Below are 18,603 nucleotides of genomic sequence, written 5' to 3'. Positions count from 1 at the left end.
CTATGTGCCATGCCTACAACCCACTGCCCTTACATAGGTCAGCCACCCCTCTAGCTGGGTGCACTGTACCAGTGGTGAGGGAGCAGGTGCATGAGCCCTGTACCCCTACAGTGTCTAAGTCAATTCTTAGGCATTCTAAGTGCAGTCATGCCATAAAGAGTATATGGTATGTGAGTTTGTCATTCCGAACACCACAGCACCATAATGGCTTTGCTGAAAACCGGGTAGTTTGGTATCAAACTTCTCAGCACATTAAAACCACACTGATGCAAGGGTGGGATTTAATGACAAATGTACTCAGAGGGCATCTTAGAGATGCTCCCTGAAAAACGACCTAACTCTAGTGTCCTGGCTGAGTGGCTGCTCACCAGCTGCCTCCCCAGACATGTTTCTGGACCTCTGGGTCGAGAGCCTGCCACTCTCGGGGGGTCCTGAAACTAAGCACATCTTCGGTAGAGGTTCCAAGCCTCCTCCCCCAGAATGGGCAGGGTCCACAAAAAGGAAGCTTCAAAGGCTTGCCGCCTTTGTGAGCTACCCCAACCATTTGCTGCTCCAAGCAGCTGACCCTCTCCGGTTCTGACCCCTACTTTGGGTGGGAGAATCGATGGGAAAAACAAGTTAGGAGGAGAGGTGTGCCCACCTTTGCCAACCCCACCCCTAAGGATGCGAGGTGAAGCACAACTTTGGTTGGCTGGGTTCCTCCATCTGCAAGAGAGAGGCTTATGTCCCCTCCCACTGGAGGGTGGCATAATAGGTGGTGTACCACCCCAAGGAACTGTAACATCCCTCAATTTGGAATTTAAGGGCAACCCTGAACCATGCCTCCTAAGACCAGAAGAAACGAGAAGGAGGACAAAAAAGCTGTGGACACCAACTGACTTGGCCCCAGCCCTACCGGCCTGACCCGACCTTGAGCAGCTCCAGCGAAATCTCAGTGTGTCCAGCAGCCAACAGAACCCGGAGGACCTGCTCTGCCTTCCCCAACCAGACTGTCTATCGTGAGCACCGGATTTGCTCACCAACAGACTCTGGCTCCGGCCAAATGCGCGTGTCTTCACCCGGCACCCCTGGCCCGAGTTCGAGTGACCCAGCACCACGAGGAGGTCTTCCCGGCGATCCTGACTTGGGATCAGGTGATCCCTGACCTACCTCAAGTCTCCAACTGACGACTGCAGGCCCTTTCTGGAGGATCCCCGTGACCGTAGCCGGTAGGAAAAAAACTGACGCCTAAACACACCTTTGCACCTGGCATCCCACAGCGCTCCAACCGGCGGTCTCCTCCAGAAGATCTCCATCCCTGAGCCTGCAGTATTTGTTGCAACCGGAGAATCCCATTGAAACCAACAGGACACCCGACACCAAAACAGCACCCTGCACCCGGCGCCCCTGTGCCGCTGTGGGTGCACCTTGTGTGCTAAATTGGATCCTCCTTTGCCCTGGGCCTGAGTCCAGGAGCTTTGCTTCCACAACCTTTAGGCCTGCTAGTGAGCAGCCACCAACCGGAGTCCCCCTATCCACCATTGGATAACACTGTGCCTCAGCACTCTGAACCCGGCCTGCCTAGTGCTGCTGAGGGTGCTTTGGGAGTGCATTCTTGACCCTGGGGGAACACTGGTTCTAACTCCGGAAAACCAACTCCCAAACCGAAGTACTTACCGTTAAACCGATAACCTGATTCTCTCCCGTAGGACTTAATTGACTTCTTTCTTGTGAAAATTGTTCTAAGTGTGGAGTTAAATTGTATGAAACCATAAGAAACTACATATTTACAAAAACTGATTTACTTACTTTTTATTTACAAAATGTCTCAGTGTGATTTCTAGGCATATTACACTGAGTAGAAAAGTAACTTAATAAGTAATCTGAAAAGTAACGTACACAGTGATCTGAAAAGTAATTCTAACTGTTTTATGAACAATACCTGTAACCAATCCAATTGCATTTAACTGCATTCAAACTGTAGTTAACTGCATTATTCTTACAAAGTATTATTATACTCAGCTGTACCAGGGCTTGGTTCTGGAAAATAAAAATACAACTAAATAATACTTTTATACAAACAAATTGGTGTGAGTTCAGTCTTTGGGGGTTTGACATTTCTTGCCTGAGTGTGTACAATAAATGCTTAACACTACCCTCTGATAACGCCTTACTGCTTGTCCACACTAACGCAAATGGAAAGAGGTATTCTCTACTTTTACCTCTGCCTACCTTTGGGGATCCACTGCACTGTGTGCACATTATACCTTACTTTGGTGTAGTATATACAGAGCCAGCTTCCTACAGTATGTGCTAGTGTTCCTGAAAGACATTTGCTGTCCAGCCATCTGGAAGAGCCGGAAGATGTTTGCGAAGCACTTTTGCAGGTGAGCCTGCTTCCCACTTTTGTTACATATTATATAATGTATAATGCTTGCAAGCATGTGAATAGATAAAAGTTGCAGTGTTGGATAAAAAATGTGATCTTTACCAGTAACTTTGGTTCTCCAACATTGGTGTCTTTTATAAATTCGCATGCTACCCTCCCTCCTCCCCTGTCAGTGGTTCATTATATCTTATTCTCATACTTGTGCTTTGAAATCTGAACTATGGTGGCTTCTAGGGGGAGTAGGAGAGCTTAAGCTTCCACCCCATTGGCTGAAGTTTAGGAGTTTTAAAATGAGATGGATGTGTTAATAGATGCACAAAATAATTTCAGGCCTATGGCCTTTTTGCACTGTATACTGTTATGTACCTGGGGTTCCTATCCTAATGACTGGGAATGATTTAAGCATGTGAATATATAAAAAGATACCAATGTTGGAGAATTGGAGTTGGAGGTAAGTGACTAATTCCTTTCCAACCTTCTCCCCTCTCCCCCACTGAGTAGAGGAAGAATGGTTGCATAGGTTGGATCGTAGGAGGGCGGTTACCTACTACCTGGATCATACCAAGGAATTCAGGTGAACAACCAGCGTTTTGTAGGTTACTGTGTGCCAAAAAGGAAAAGGCAGTACAGAAGTGGATGGTGGATCATCGTCTGCCTCAAGACCTGCTATGCCTTAGCCAAGAAGGAGTCTCCGAGGGGGATCCAAGCCCCATTCCGTTAGGGCTAGGTCAACAACTTCTGCAGTTGCTCGAGGTGTCCTGTTTGCAGAAATCTGTGAGGCGGCAACATGGGCATCATTGCGCGAAGCATTGCTGCCTAGATACAGAGGTGTGCAGGGAGTGACCATTTTTGCCTTGGGTATCTTGCTTGAATTCCTTGTCTAACCACCAAGCAACCTGCCTCCTGGGCTCATGGTATTTCTGCAAAATCTGTTCTACAAGTGTGGAATCTGCAGATAGAAGTATTTATCAGAAGAAAGTTACTTTGCTACGGTAACTATCTTTCTAGTGAATGCTGTATCTACCTGCAGATTCCTCACTGACTCGTTTGCCTCCCAGTTTGATGGATTATAGGGAAACATTCCATCTTGCATTAGTATGGTACTGCAATTCTTCATCAATGACCATCTGCCCTCTCGTCTTGAATGTTTGGAAAAAACAGTGGGAAACTGATGTTGATGCTCTGGGGCGGGCATTTTATGACCTCGGTATCGCCGCCTGATGTTACTTCCAGTCTCGATTAAGTCCAGCATCCATTACTGGCGACCTGTGTTTTTTGGATACAGTCTGGCGCCTGGGATTGTTCTACAGGTGAGGAATCTGCAGGTAGTGTATCCACCAGAAAGATCATTACTGTAGGTAAGTACGTTTTTTTTCCTTGAGCATTCGTTTGGAGTACAACAATATTGTGGATTCAGAATGCCTTTTGTAAAGGACAATACTATCTTTTTTTTTTGCCCTGAGATTCCAAGTAAATGCTGCACAATTACCTTTGTCTCTCTCTTTTCGAAGCTTAAGAATTTTGAGGAAGCTTGTAGTCTGAAAATATAGTGTACATTTAATTTATTTATGAATGAGGCATTTCAAGAAAAGGTGGCCCTAGTATTTAAGTAGTGCATTGGGTCATAGGCAGCTGAAGGGTGTTGCCTATATAAGTGATGAAAGTGATTGATGAAGAGCGTGCCACTGATGGTGTGTTGTATATAGTAGAAAATGCATAGCTTCCGGAGGTCAGCAACCAGAAAGAATTAGAGAGGCTTCAAAATAAGACTGTTAAAGTTAACATGAGCCTTTTGCTTTTCATACTGCACTGCATACTGTCGCAAATAACATGCATCTTTGACTTGTCATCCTACACTGATGATGATCCTAGTATTATAAACTTTGCTCTGAGATTCTTTTTCCATGTGAAGACATGTACCGATTTGCCTTTCTATGCAGTCGACAGCTGGGGCATCTTTACTGGCTAACACCTCACCTCTGACCCTCATGACGTCGCCTCTTTCTGTTACTAATCAGAACGTGGCATCTTCACCATTGACTCCTTTCGGCATGTTGGGCGGACTAGTTCCCGTAACTGTGCCCTTCCATTTGCCGCTGGAGCTGCTGCGCTTTGGTGGCGATGCAGTGACCACTTCCTCAGGAACTACCTCAGCTGTATTCCACCACAGTCTCACTCAAAGTAAGTCACTGCCGGAACTCATCCTGGTTTATGTGGTGCGCACTATCAGAGATTTGCTTGCGAACTTCCACAACTGCTGTTTTTTGTTTAATTAATTAGAACATAGGCTGTTCCATGGTGTTTGCCCTAGGTTTCATAATGGTGGTGGTTGTGAGACTGAATGAAATGCATTCCTGTAGCTGCCACTTGCATCTGCTGTTTTGTTTTCATTTGACTTTCAGTTGGCCCCCTCATGGGATACTTCATATCTTAACTTGTCTGAGGACTCGTGATTTCTATGAAAGAAAAAACCTTGTGGCTAGGAAGCAGTGTTACATGTATGCAACTTATGCTTTAAGACTTTTTGCTATATACTCACTACATAGGCTGCTCCTGTTAAGCTAAACATCTAGCCCCTCCTCCCCCTGGGTGAATATTTCTACAGCCCTGTTCCTAAAATAGTTCATTGGCCACACTTTTGCTCAACTCCTAGAGACTAAATTTCCACTCTCCCTTTTGGTTAGTTTTCTCTCTTGCATCAGCCCGCTGGTGTCAGGGTCTGTAACCCTCTCTCCTATTTTTCCATCCCTCTCGCTGTCTCTCTCTCTCCTTCTAGATTTGCTGAAAGGTTTACAGACCAGCACACAGCATGCAGCGAACCTTTCTCACACCATGCCACCTGCACACTTGCAGCAGGCATTTGCAGGTAAGAGGCTGCATCCCATGTTTCCATTCTGTGGGAGAGACCAAATAATGAACTGAAACGATCTTTAGAAATCCTTCCGTACCTGGCATGAATTTGTTTATGGAATTCAGAAGGGGGTTGTGTGATCTTCAGTTGGATATTTTACTTTAATCGGTTGGGGATGTTAACAGTATATTTAACCTAAGAAAATCAACTAAGCTTGAGATCCTTTGTCACATCAAAGTAACTTTTTCATGCCCTATCAAGTGCAAAACATTATCTTAAAATCCCAATTTTGAGAACCATTGGTCATAAGGCAAATGAGACTGACTTAGGAGGTCCATCAAATAAAGAAATCATTACCTTTCAGGCATTTATTAATCTTTTCTTTCCTAGCTGTTTGGCAAGCACGACAAAAAGGGCAGTCTTTCAGTCTGTATATAAACCTATTTCTGCAATTTAGCAACAACTTGTAATAGAAAAAATAAGCTAAAATGAAGGAAAGTAATGAACATCCATGACGTTACAGAGTGGCAGTGGTAATTTGTCCAGTGGGTATTCTACTTATGGAAGAAATTGAATTACCGATACTTACCAGAGCCTTTACAGTACCACCCTGGATTATTATTTGGGTGGGTGACTACCCATCTTAATCACAACCCTTGTGGGGGTGAACTTTCAGTCACTATGTTAACCTGAGCTCAATCCCCTGCTAGCTTTGGCACAGAGGAGACCTCCTTAACTTAGGGCAATGTATTTATGCAGTACCATTCAGTAATAAAGTTAAAATGTAATACACTTAAGATCAAAACCGTATTAAAGTAAGATAAAATAAACAAAATGACAAATTCAATAAGGGGAAGTAGAAAACGCCTGAAAAATGCGAAGCTTTAATGATGGTCGCTGGTCACAGTCTACTGCGATCGAGGCCCAATTTGAAGATGACAGCGATGGAATGTGGATATACCAACCAGGTTTGTCCTGGTCAAAGATTCTACCCTCTCATTTAATCTGTTAAGTCCCAGTCCAACACAGGAATACAACTCTAAACCCACCCAGGACTGAAGTGGAGACACTTTAAAACTCGTAGGGTGTCAGGCAGAGGTCACCAGCAGAGTCCAGTCCAGGTCCAGTTGCCACTAGTCAGCTATGTACTTAAAGAAAAAGGCTTCTTGCAGCTTGTATCCTTGTAACCTGAATAGGAGGCCAGCCTTATGACCCTTGGAATTCACTTATTTGCCCTGGGTACAAGAGGGTGCAGGTCCAGTCCTTCAGGGCTCCTCTGAAGATCAGACAGCAGGTCCAGACCTTTCCTGGTCTTCCGCAGGTCCAGAAAGTATTCTGAAGTTGGGTGCCTGCAGGTGCCACATTTATGCCTAGCACTAGCTTAATGGGTTAGAATTACTCCTGGGAAAACCATAACCAATAGGGTGAAAGTTCCCGCAGCCAACCCTACCCACTTAGGGCATTTTCTAGATGGCACAAGTCTTAGGCCTCACTAAACTTGGGCTCTGGGAGCTTGGGGGTGTGAGGGAAGTATACTATGGTAATCCTAGTGTCCTTCCACATCTAACACTAAAATCCTGTTTGAGGCAGCCACCGTAGCCATGATAAACCCAGAGACAGAAGTCTGGTAGGACAAAAGCAGAATCATTTATCAACCAAACAATGGTTCCACAAGAATTTGCTTTGGCATCCTGTTCTCTCAAGTGTGCTGTAATGGTTATAGGTGAATCCAGCAAACCTGTCGAGTAGGATTTGAAACTGAAACAGATTTTACACTAGTGTTAAAAAGGATGCCCACAGCACCCCCCACTCATCCACAACCTATTCTTGGAAGTTCATAGTAGTCATTTACCCATTCAGGTCAGCTTATTCTGGGAGGCATTTCATACCTATTCAATACTAATTGCTGGCTGGAAGCTGGCAGAGATTTGTGTTAATCAGCCTTCTGACAGTTCGGGCAGGTACTATCCATAAAAAATACGACCCCATGAACTAAATTTTGTTTTATTAAAAATAGTTCTTTCTTTTTTATATGTCGGGCTGGTCCCATTCCCAAGATACACTATTTAATATTTTAATCTATACTCTGGTTTTCTCCATTGGACAGCTAGGCTTGCCACTGTGAAAATAGCTTTTGGGTGATAGTATTTGGAAGGACATTTTGAGATAAAACATTTCTACATGTGTTATTCTTAAATACCATGCTCTGTCTTGTGGGCTACAAGGCCTACATAGGAGTGGCTTAGTAATATTTAAAAGGGAGGTTTTGACCTGTGAATAGGTTTTTGACAGGTCAGATTGCAGTTACGCTGATTCATCAGGCTACATTGGTAGACCTGAAGTCATGTTTGCACTGACACAGCAGTGGGTGGCACAAATCAGGTGCTGCTGCTCGCTAGTGAAATTAAACTTCCATACCCTTGTTACATTTTGTACTGTATCCTACGGACTTAGTCAAGTTAAATATGCCAATTCAACCATGTTTAAAGGGTTTAGCAGGGGTAAGGTGCACAGTTCTAAAGCCAGTAAAAAATATAGGGCTCAGCAAAAGGCTAAAAATCTATGGGGTCCACTCGGAAGAGGTGGATTTCCTACAGACCTTTCTCTAAATAAGATCTGTAGACAGTTAATATAGTAGTGTATATTTTCAATCAGCATTTATAACAGCCATCGACTGGTATCTGCCCACCTTTATGTAATTGAGAATATGGCCTATGAGGTGGAGAGATTCAATGCTCCATTTCCCCAAAAAATCACAGTGCATTACATTTTCTACTGTACCTCAAGTTTGACTACAGGGAGCCTTTTTTTTTCTTTCTGAAAACATATTTCACTTCGTTCTGGTCACCAGTATTTTCTCTAGGGCCCTCCCATCCCTGGGTGGTTGAGCCCTCAGAACTTGATTTGTGACCCATATTCCAGTTCTTAATCGGGCATGATCTTCATGTGGAGCCATAACAATCTGCTTTAAAGATACTCACAAAAAGTACATGTATGGCCTTGACATATCTGGTGATATTGCTCAGAACCATGGCACATGTCAAAGATTCAGATCAAAAACCTGCAGTGACAATGAGGGCTGGCTAAATAAAACCTTGAAATCAGTTTTTCAGGAGCTGGATCTGTAAAGTGTCCACATAGTCTTTTCAAAGAAAAACAATGCAAATTGGAAATTGTCAGAGCCTCATCCTCCAAGCCTCTTGTGACTACTGTATCAATACCTTCTATGTCCTCTAAAGTGCAGGCATCTGGTTCTAGAGCCAAATCCATAGAGAAGGGCAACACTTCCTGACCAATTAGCACTTATTTGATTGCCGTAACTCTTACTTTTAATCCAAATCCAAATTCAAATACAAGCGTCACTCAGAGTGCCTCCAAAGCTTCAAACACCAAAGTCTTCTTTGACGGCCTCTTTCACATCCCTTTGTCATGTAAACTTTTTCTCGGCGACCACACTATTGAAAGCCTCCTAGATGACATCCACAATGTTGAAGAACATGCTGACTGCGTTTTTCCAGTTTGATTCCTTTACATATAATGTGCGTTTCTCCAGAGCTCCCACTCAAAGGTTCTGATTATTCTTTCTCTCAGGATGACTGCGAATTTAGTAGTGATGGTAGTGTTGATGAATCTGGAATTCCAATAGCCGTTCACTCATAATAAATGTCGACAGGAGCACACTTGCATAGTTGGGCCTCATGAGTTTGACATAAACCTTGTCTAAGGAACTCTAAGATAAAGACAAAACCGTATCCAAACAGGTACACAGGTAGTTAACAAGGAGATCTTACCTAGAGGTCTCATAGTTGTCTACAAATATACCCAGATATTGGAAAAGGATACCTCTCCCACATCTTATCATAGTATCCTCTCACCATCAAGGTATGTGAATACCATCCTAGAAGACTCTACCAGGGGTGGGAGTTGTTGAAAAACGTATCTCAATAAAAGCTAAACTGGTAACTAACAATACCGTACGACTATACCTAGAGGATTTTTCTCCTTTATATGTTGCATATTCGCAGTACCACTAATAAATCTTATTGGAATATTTACTGAAATCAACAGGTCTTGCATTCACTTCTATCAAAAATGTTTCCGCCTTCTCTTGTGCCCTGATGAGTCAAAGTCCTACTTCAGGGTTTTTCTCTAAGTGATCCCCAGCTAGCTTGTATACATCTCATGCAGTGTGTTTTTAAATTGGGAGTATCTAATGAAGCTTCAGGTTCTCATACTCGTGAGGAAGATCTGATGTACTCGGGTAGGAGATAAAAATAACAAGTGTTTTAAAGTCAATGGTTTATTCTTTATGTAGCATAGTGATATAACTTCTGATACTTGTAACTGCAGACTCCTCACCTTCTGAATATTCCCCAGGCATCAGTCTGGATCGGGAAAATATTCAGCCGTACCCCTACGTGCCAGCAAGTGGCAAGCCCTCCATTCTGTGACATGGTCGAGTTGGAAGTAAAGGTCCTGGACCAGGTCCCGCTCCCAAGGTCATTCCTATGCTGCGAAGTTGAAGAAACAATATAAAAAGTCCAAATATGACTGCCACTCTTGAACTCCAGAGAGAGGTGCAAGCTGTCAAGATTCTGAGTCTCTCTCACAAAGTCTGTCTGTCAAACCCTTCTGAACAGATTCACACCCTAGTTCTGAGCCAACCTGAAGTCCTGGGTCCATCGAGACAGCCATAATGCAGCTAAATGTACTGTTCAGTGTGGCTTAGACACCATAGATTGCTTACGTATGGTGTTGGCACTAGTGTGGCTGTTGAAGCCATGCCTGGATGTCCTCTAGCGTTTCGGGTGAAATCCAGCTCACCTTGATGGACATGTCCCTTAATGGTTCTCACCTCTTTGAGGGAAGAAGCGGACCCTGTCCTTGAGCACTTGAGATAGTATGGCCACGTCGTACTTGTTTGGTCTTTCCATTACTTTGTCAGCCTCGTTACCAATTTCATCCCCTTTGTGGCTATGGTAGGGGATTCAATATTGGTAGCAGATGCAGCCAGTCTAGCAAACTCCTCAGCCCTTTCAGGGCCTTGGCTACAGTATCCACAGACCACACGTACAACAGAATCAGCATACAGCAGTCTTTCCCTGACGGACCCAGGTTTTGTCTGCCGTAAACCCTGGAAGTTGGATGGTAGGATTTGACCTGCAGGGTGTTTATTTTCACGTCCCCAGCTTGCAGGCGCCATCTGTGGTTCAAGGTGGGATAGGAGTATTTTCAGTTCGATCTATTGCCCTTAGGCCTTGCCAGTGCCCTTCAGGGGTTCAATATCGTGGTGGTAGTTTCCACGCATCTTCCAAAGTCAGGGATTCCAGTCTTCCCCTACCTCAATGACTGGCTGCTGAAGGTAGGCTTGCCCCATGGAGTCGTCACGAATGTTCCCTCTAATTTTTGTTCCTCTGTGTGCGGCACCGTAAGGTCTGTGTGCGCTGCAGCCAAGGCTATGTGCGCCAGTAACCCGACCGCGCGTGTGGTTGCAGCAACACATCAGTGTAGATTGTGTGAGTATTCATGTTAATCGCAGTGCCTGTCATGTGCTGCAATTACCATGAATTCTTTCTCAGAGACACACAATATGCCCCGCACAGAGCCGGCCTTAGCGCTGGTGGCGCCCTATGTGAAAACGTTTGTTGGCGCACCCCAATGACCACCCCGCCAGTGATTCCCTTACTATTATCCTTTAACCCCTTCACTGCGGCGGGAATTCCGCCACAGCGCTGGGGGGTGTGGGGGGGCAGCGCGGTGGCGCTGTGCTCATGACGGAGCCACTCCGTCATGAGCCAGGGTTGAGCTGTGCTCATGACGGAGTGGTTCCGTCATGACTCCGCCCAGTTGCATTGTCCCCCCGCACAGGCGGGGAAACAGCGCCGCGTGGGCGGAGCGACCGCCAACGGTCGCGGCATGACGGAACCACTCCGTCATGAGCACACGGCAACCGTGGCTCATGACGGAGTGGTTCCGTCATGAGCGGGGAAGGGGTTAACAGTACCAAGCTAAAGTTCTCCAAAATCAGTCAGCAGTGCCTTACTATAGAAACGCACTATGCATATAACAAAGTAAAGCCTTCACTCCTCTCCCCTCAATTTGCTCTTAACGACATGGACATAACACGTAATTTGATACCATCCACATTCTGCAATACCATAAACAGGAAAAGGTAAAAGCTGGCTTCCGCAGCATACGCATAGCGTTCTTGTGTCGCTACCAAAAGCGAGCATCAAACAAGGAATGCATACACACATAAAGCAACCAGGGACCTGAAAAACCCTTAAGCCATATCTACACAACAAGGCATTAAGGTAAGGCCTGCCCATTGCAATAAAAAACCCAAATAAAACTATTTCTAGCAATATACAAACCAGAGCTAGTGGTTGGTAAAGACCATATTAAAAATAGCACTCTCAAAGTAAAAGAAGCAAATCGGGCTTTAGCCTACAAAAAGATGAATGGGCCTATAAAATATAACTAGTTCGAAGCATATGAACTGCAGATTGTACAGTTTTTCACAGATCGCCATCTGGTGTTGGGCTCAGATGTTTGCATGTTGTTTTTGTCTTCAAAGAAGTCTTGTAGTCACGAGGTTGGTGACTCCTCCTTCGGCTGATAGTGCGCATGGGCATCGGCTCCATCGTTAGATCGTTTTTTTCCGCCATTGGGTTCGGATGTGACTTGCCGCGCTCCGGGTCGGTATCATTATCGAACCCCCTTTCAAAACGCAATCACAGCTGACCGAAAGTATTGTCTCGATCGTGTTCCTTTCGACGCGCACCCTCGACAACTTTCGTAAAACTTCGCCTGCGAACTTAGACGTGGGCCGCTGGGCCTACCCGCACCGGTAAAATGGACGTCGATGGAACGGACTTTCTTTAAGAAATGTCTGCAGTGTGGTGCTAAATTCCCACACTCTGACCTCCATCCTGTTTGTAATTTGTACCTCTCTCCAGACATCGACAGGACGACTGTGAGGCTTGTCTATCCTTCAAGTCCAAGAAGACCATCCAGGATCATCGAGCTCGACGCCACGAGATGTTCCGAGGCACAGGTTCCATTCCGGACATCTTCCATCCAGGTCCCAATAGTCTTCCGGAACCAGAACAGGAAGAACAGGTCCTGGACCCCGAAGCAGACGTCTCCGACGCCGAAGATGACATCACCCCGGCTCAAAGGGACGTGAGTACCGAGACCCCCGCCTCACCCAAGCCCATAACAAAGACTTCGGTGACACCTTCGCCTCTGCCGTACAAAGACTTCAAGCGCCCTGCCTCCGGGCCCGGTGCCGAAGGACAAAAATAAGCCTTCCGGCTCGAGCCAACCACCTGGTCCTGAAAAGCCATCTTCGGCACCGAAAGCGAAGTTGCCCAAGATGCCGCGCCCTTCTCCATCGGCACTGTAAAAACATTTGGCACTGAAACGGCAAAAGACCCCTTGGCACCGAAGCAGCCGAATAAGACCTCCGCACCAAAGCGCACAGAAAAGACTTCGATACCGAAAACCTCAGAGCCGAAAACATTAAAGGACAAACCTCCCATAACTAAGCCTCCTAAACAAACACCGGAGCGGAAACAACCCGCACCGAAGGTCTCGGAGCCAAGGAAAGCTTCTATACCAGACACTGTCACTAAACAGCCAAGACCAGTTTCCAAGGAGAAATCTTCCACACCGAAGAAAACAATTGATTCCAAAGAGCTTGTTCTCCCCGATCCGAAGCAAACCACCATCATAAGTCATCCAAAGACTAATCCTATAGTAACCAAGCTACCTACAAAGAGGAAACCAGAACATTTACCACATGCACCATTTCCTCTATAACATTACACATAGCAACTAATACTTCACCACCCCCTCCACCAATTGACCCTAATTTACTCATTTATCCAGCACATTCTCCACAACCAGAGGATAGTGACGATGCACATGGGGATGGGCATGAAGATGAAGAAGTAGTACCATTAGACACTGAGGATCCTGATGATCCACCACAGGATCCAGGCCCATGGCATGACTATAATACTGATCCTGATCTAAATAATAATCCGGACTTCTACCCCTCAAAACCATCTCTGCCAGATGACAATGTGGGTTTTGCCCAACGAATTAATAGTGCCGCAACATACCATGAAGTCAAACTACACTCAGAATCTGTAGAAGAGGATTTTCTACTAGAAACCTTTGACCAGCCAGAAAAATCTGCTCATGTCTTGCCAATGCTAAAAGGTCTTCTTAGACACGCTCCTGAGGTGTTCAAAGACCCAGTTAGAGCTAGGGTTCTTAACCCCAGAATAGATAAGAAATACAAGGCAGCTCCCACTGACCCCATATACATCAAGGGTCAACTTCCTTTAGATTCCCTGGTTGTAGCAAATGCACGCTAGAGAGCAAACTCTCTGGGGTCAGGTGACACACCACCTCATGACAAAGTATCTAAATTATTAGATGCATCAGGCAAACGTATGGCATCTCAAGCTGCAAACTCCTGGAAAATAGCCCACACACAAGCCCTTCTGGCAAGGTATGACAGGGCTCACTATGAGGAGCTGGAAAAGCTCATTCAATACCTACCTCAACAATGTAAGGACCAAGCCAATGACCTTCTACAGGAAGGCAAACTAATCACTAATACATCCATCAAATGCGCGCTCGACGCAGCAGACACCGCGTCCCGCGCGGTAAATACCAGTGTTTTACTACTCAGACATGCCTGGCTCAGGGTATCTGGTTTTAAACAAGAGGTACAAAATACCATCCTTAATCAGCCTTTTGACCATGAGCACCTCTTTGGCTCTGCAGTGGACACAACTTTGGAAAAGATAAAAAAGGACACAAAGACTGCCAAGTCTATGGGAGCCCTACAGTCGCCCTCTACCAGAGGCTCCTTTAGGCGTTCCTTCTATAGAGCAGGCTCCAAAACGAATACACCAGAACACCCGTCCTCATCCTACAAAAGTCCCAACCAGGGCTCCTTTTCCAGAGGATACACTAGAGGAGGTGTAAGAAAGTGGCTCTGTATATACTGTTCCCAAATAGGTACAGTGTGTATAGAGTCCACAGTCCCCAGAGGTTTGACAGAGGTTAAAGTTGGATATAACCTTACTCTCTAAAGTGGTAGCTTGGTGGAGCAGTAAGGCAGTATCAGAGGACAATGTAAAGCATTTGTTGTACACTCACTCAGCAAATGGTCTCACACACTCAAGAACGTAACTCTAGGCCAATGGTTTTGTATAAAAATATATAGTTTTATTTTAGAACCAACAATAGGTATCAAAATATACTTTCTCAGAATGAGATGCTTTAGATAAATACTTTCAATAGGCATAAGACTTGTGAATGCAATAGATACAGTTGTTGCAATGGGCAACACAATTTCAAACACAATTGTACATTGAGCTCAATGGGAATTTCTAGTTAAATGCAATCGATTACTTTTTAGATTACTTTTCTTACCACAGGACTGGATCCAAGATTCAGTTCTGGGACATCTCCTGTAAACAGTTGAGTAAAAATGTTTTGGTTACAGTTGTGATTTTTATGGAATATTATTGTATTTTAAAAGTTGACACAAACTTTTTCACATAAGAATCACCAATGTTATCCTATGGGAGGAAATTCACACAGCAGGTAAGTAGGGTTATCGTTACTTTTTCTAACTCCGTGTTGGATCCTGGATCCAGCGCTGGTGCATCTCCTGTAAACAGTTGAAAGAATGCGTTTTTGTTATACAGGCGATTTTTAACGAATATTTGTAAGTTTGCAAAATCAACACTTAGAAGAGCTAAGTTATCCTATGGAGGAAAATCAAGTTAGCGGTAAGTACGGTTGTAATTACTTTGCAGGGTCAGTGCTGGGCACTAAGATCCAGCACTGGGATCTCTCCTGATAGCAGGTGAGTAAATTTGTTTTCGTTATTCGGCTGATTTTAGATGAATATTTTAAAGCTTTAAAACTCGACACTTAGAAGAATTTCCAAGTGAAACCAGTCAATGTTACCCTATGGAAGAAAAGTGAGTTATCTGCTTTTGGGTAAGTACTCGACTGGCAGAGTTAAGGTTCTGGGCATAGACTCGGGGGTCTCCCTGGGTCAGGTAAGTACAGTTGTTACACCCTCAGCGGCACAGGGGCAGCCGGGTGCAGAGTGAGTTAGGCCCATTGTTATCCTATGGGAGGCAGGGGGCCTTTGGTTGGTGGCTGCTGGCTAGCAGGCCACGCGGCTGTGGGAGCTGGGCTCCTGGTCACTTAGGGCAAGTGGGGAAGTAGATTTAGAGTAGAGGTTGCACTGCCAGGGGCACTCGGGCGGCTGGGTGCAGGGTGCTTTTGAGCTGTTGGGCGCTCAATGGATTTCAATGGAGAAGCTCAGTGACGAACAAAGGCTGCAAACTCTGGGACGAAGATTCTTCAGGTGCGACCATCACTTCGAGAGTTAAGTTGGGTAGTTGGAGGATAAGTAGGCACCCAGGAGTTGGGCACAGGGGGCCGCAGGGCGCCGGGTGCAGGGGTGCCTTTTGGCTTCGGGAAATCTTACCCTCTGCTGGTCGCGGTTGGAGGGGTCCCTGGTTCTGAGGCTGCAGGTGTCGTCAGGATCGTCGAAGTGTGGGTCCTTGGGTGCTGGATTCAGGGTCACAGTCGCAGGGGGGGGGGGGATGTCCTCGTGGTCTTTGTCCACTCCAGCACAGGCCAGGCTTGTCGGGTGCAGAGTGTTCAGGAGTCGCGGTTCCTGGCTGATGCCAGGGGCTTGTTACCTGCTTTGAGCAGTACCACTGCTTGTGGGAGTCCCAGGTAATCCGAGTCCCAAGGCAGTCCGGTCCTCCGGTGTTTTTGAGGTTGCTGACCACTGGAGACGCCGGGGTTTAGTAGGAGCAGGTTCGAGGGTCAACAGGCCGGTAGGGCTGGGGCAAAATCAGTTGCTGTCTTCCTCTTCTTGTTAGCAGCTGCACGGCAGGTCTTCTTGGTTCTTGATCTTGCTTGTTTTGGAATCTGGACCTGAGGATGGAAGGTTCAGAGTGCCCCTAAATACTAAATTTAGGGGTGTTACAGGTAGGTAAAGGGCAGGGACCAATGGGTCCCTTCCCTTTGGTGGATACACCCCCCTATCCTGCCACTCTCCTGTGGGAGGGGGGCAGTAGCCTAGTCCTGATTGTGCAGGGCTCCCCATCTTCAAGATGGCGAGAGCCCGAAGATGTGCTTCACCTCGCCTCCCCCACGTGAGGGCTGGGGTTGGCAGAGACTGGCACACCCCCTTTCCTTCCTTGGGGTTTCCGGCCACTCTTCCTGCCAGAGTGGGGATCAAAACCGGGAGGGGCCTGTTGCTGAGTACACCAAGTGGCCTGGAGAAGCTCACAAAGGCGGCATGCCTTTGAAGCTTCCCCTGCCCATCTTTGGGGAGGAGACCTAGCACCTCGCCCATGATGTGCATTGTTGCAGGACCAGGAGAGCGGATGGCTCTTGGCCCAGGGGTCCAGCAACATGTCTGCTGTGTGGCAGCCTAGGCAGCCCCTCAGACAAGACGTGGATTGTAGGTTAGGTTCGTGCATTTTTCATTAAATCTCACACTGGCATCAGTGCGGGTTTAATGTGCTGAAGTTTGATACCAAACTTCAGTCTTCAGTGTTGCCATCATGGTGCTGTGGAGTTCGTTTTGACGACCTCCCACCACCATATACTCTTAATGGCAGCACTGCACTTACAGTGCCCAGGAATGGACCTGGGTACTGTAGGGGCACAGGGCTCATGCACCTGGACCCACACCACTGGCATAGGCCACCCAGCTAGAGGGGTGACTGAGGTATGCCAGGGGAGTGTGTGTTGTGAGAATGGCACACAGGAATGTGTGCTATGTCGACTGTTTAGTTCTGCACCCAGACACTCAGCCTGCAAGGGCAGTGTGTGTGTGTCAGGGTACAGGGCCTCTAAGGGTGGCACAATAAGTGCTGCAGCCCTTACGGGCCTTCTCTGATCACAAGGCCCTGGGTACCTAGTGTACCATTTACCAGGGGCTGACATGTGACCCGAGATGCCAATTAGGTTTAGGCTTCAACACAGTTTTAGGGACGGAACATAGGCCCTGGGTACCTGATTGGCAGGAGCCCGGGGCACACTCAGTCAAAGTACATCAGCAATTTCGCAAAAAGTGGGGGCATACCATGCAAGAAATATGGCACTTTCTCACAGGAGGTTACAGGGGCAACAACAAGGGCAGAGGCAGGGGTAATAACACCTGCAGCTCCCCTAACACCAAACAGTGACTTCCCTGTGCTTTCCCCGATCATCCCACTCCTGTCGGGGGACGTCTCACAGTTCTTGCCTGTCTGGAATTCCATCACAACAGACAAGTGGGTAAGACAAATTATCCAGTATGGTTATTGTCTTGAACTCACTTCTACCCCTCCCAACATTCCTCCCAAACAGCGTCCAATGTCATCAGAACACCTGACGCTTCACAAACAGGAGGTTCTTGCACCATTACAAAAACATGACATAGAGCCAGTCCCCTTGTCTCATCAAGGCACAGGGGTCTATTCCCTCTATTTTCTATTTCCAAAAAAGGACTGCTCTCTCAGGCCAATACTGGAGCTCAGACCGCTCAACTTCTATATCCAATCAGACCACTTCCACATGGTCACTTTACAGAAAGTGCTTCCACTACTCCAGCAAGGCGATTTTCTCTCCACTCTACATCTAAAGAACGCCTACTTCCACATTCCCATCCATCTCACTCACAGAAAATATCTCAGGTTTGTGGTAGATGGCCAACACTACCAGTTCAAAGTTCTACCATTCGGAGTCACTACGACATCCAGAGTTTGCACCAAGTGCCTAGCAGTGGTTGCTGCCCATTTGAGAAGACAGCAGATTCATATCTTCCCTTATCTGGACGACTGGTTTATAAAAGCAAAATCCCACAACAGCTGTGTTCAACACACACTCCGTACAATACAAATGCTTCACAGTCTGGGATTCACAGTAAATCTGGGCAAATCCCATCTCCAACCGTTCAGAATACAACAATATCTAGGAGCTATAGTAAATACTTCCACAGCTCTAGCATATCCCAACCCAATCAGGATAAGTGCTATACAGGTGCTAGTTCAAAGATTTCAGCCACAACACTTACTACCAGCACGAGTGTTCATGCAACTAATAGGGATGATGGCCTCTTGCATTTTTCTCGTTCCTCATGCAAGACTACAAATGCGTCCATTACAAGAGTGCCTAGCACGACAGTGGAACCAGGCTCAAGGTCAGCTAACAGATCCGATGTTGGTGGACGACCGCACCCATCGCTCTCTGCAGTGGTGGAACACACAGAACCTTTCCAAAGGGCGGTCGTTCATCGAGCCAGTCCCACAGATAGTGCTAACATACGCATTGCTCACCA

The 18,603-nt window shown here is 46.3% G+C and overlaps 1 protein-coding gene across 4 annotated transcripts in view; it reads left to right on the top strand.

The window, feature by feature from the left end:
- UBN2 (ubinuclein 2) overlaps positions 1 to 18,603 on the top strand; it is a 645,107-nt gene that overhangs the window by 587,272 nt on the left and 39,232 nt on the right. For 3 of the 4 annotated variants that reach the window (XM_085601176.1, XM_085601177.1, XM_085601179.1), the window contains 2 exons: positions 4,309 to 4,549; positions 5,145 to 5,234. In XM_085601176.1, the coding sequence (XP_085457302.1) occupies positions 4,309 to 4,549; positions 5,145 to 5,234 (331 nt within the window). The remainder of the gene's footprint in view (positions 1 to 4,308; positions 4,550 to 5,144; positions 5,235 to 18,603) is intronic. The other variant, XM_085601178.1, reaches the window with a different exon arrangement.

Source organism: Triturus cristatus, chromosome 4_2 (genome assembly GCF_964204655.1).
Source record: "Triturus cristatus chromosome 4_2, aTriCri1.1, whole genome shotgun sequence".
NCBI lineage: Eukaryota > Metazoa > Chordata > Amphibia > Caudata > Salamandridae > Triturus > Triturus cristatus.
The sequence above is the reverse complement of the archived record's forward strand: the minus strand, read 5'-3'. Positions and strand labels throughout refer to the sequence as shown.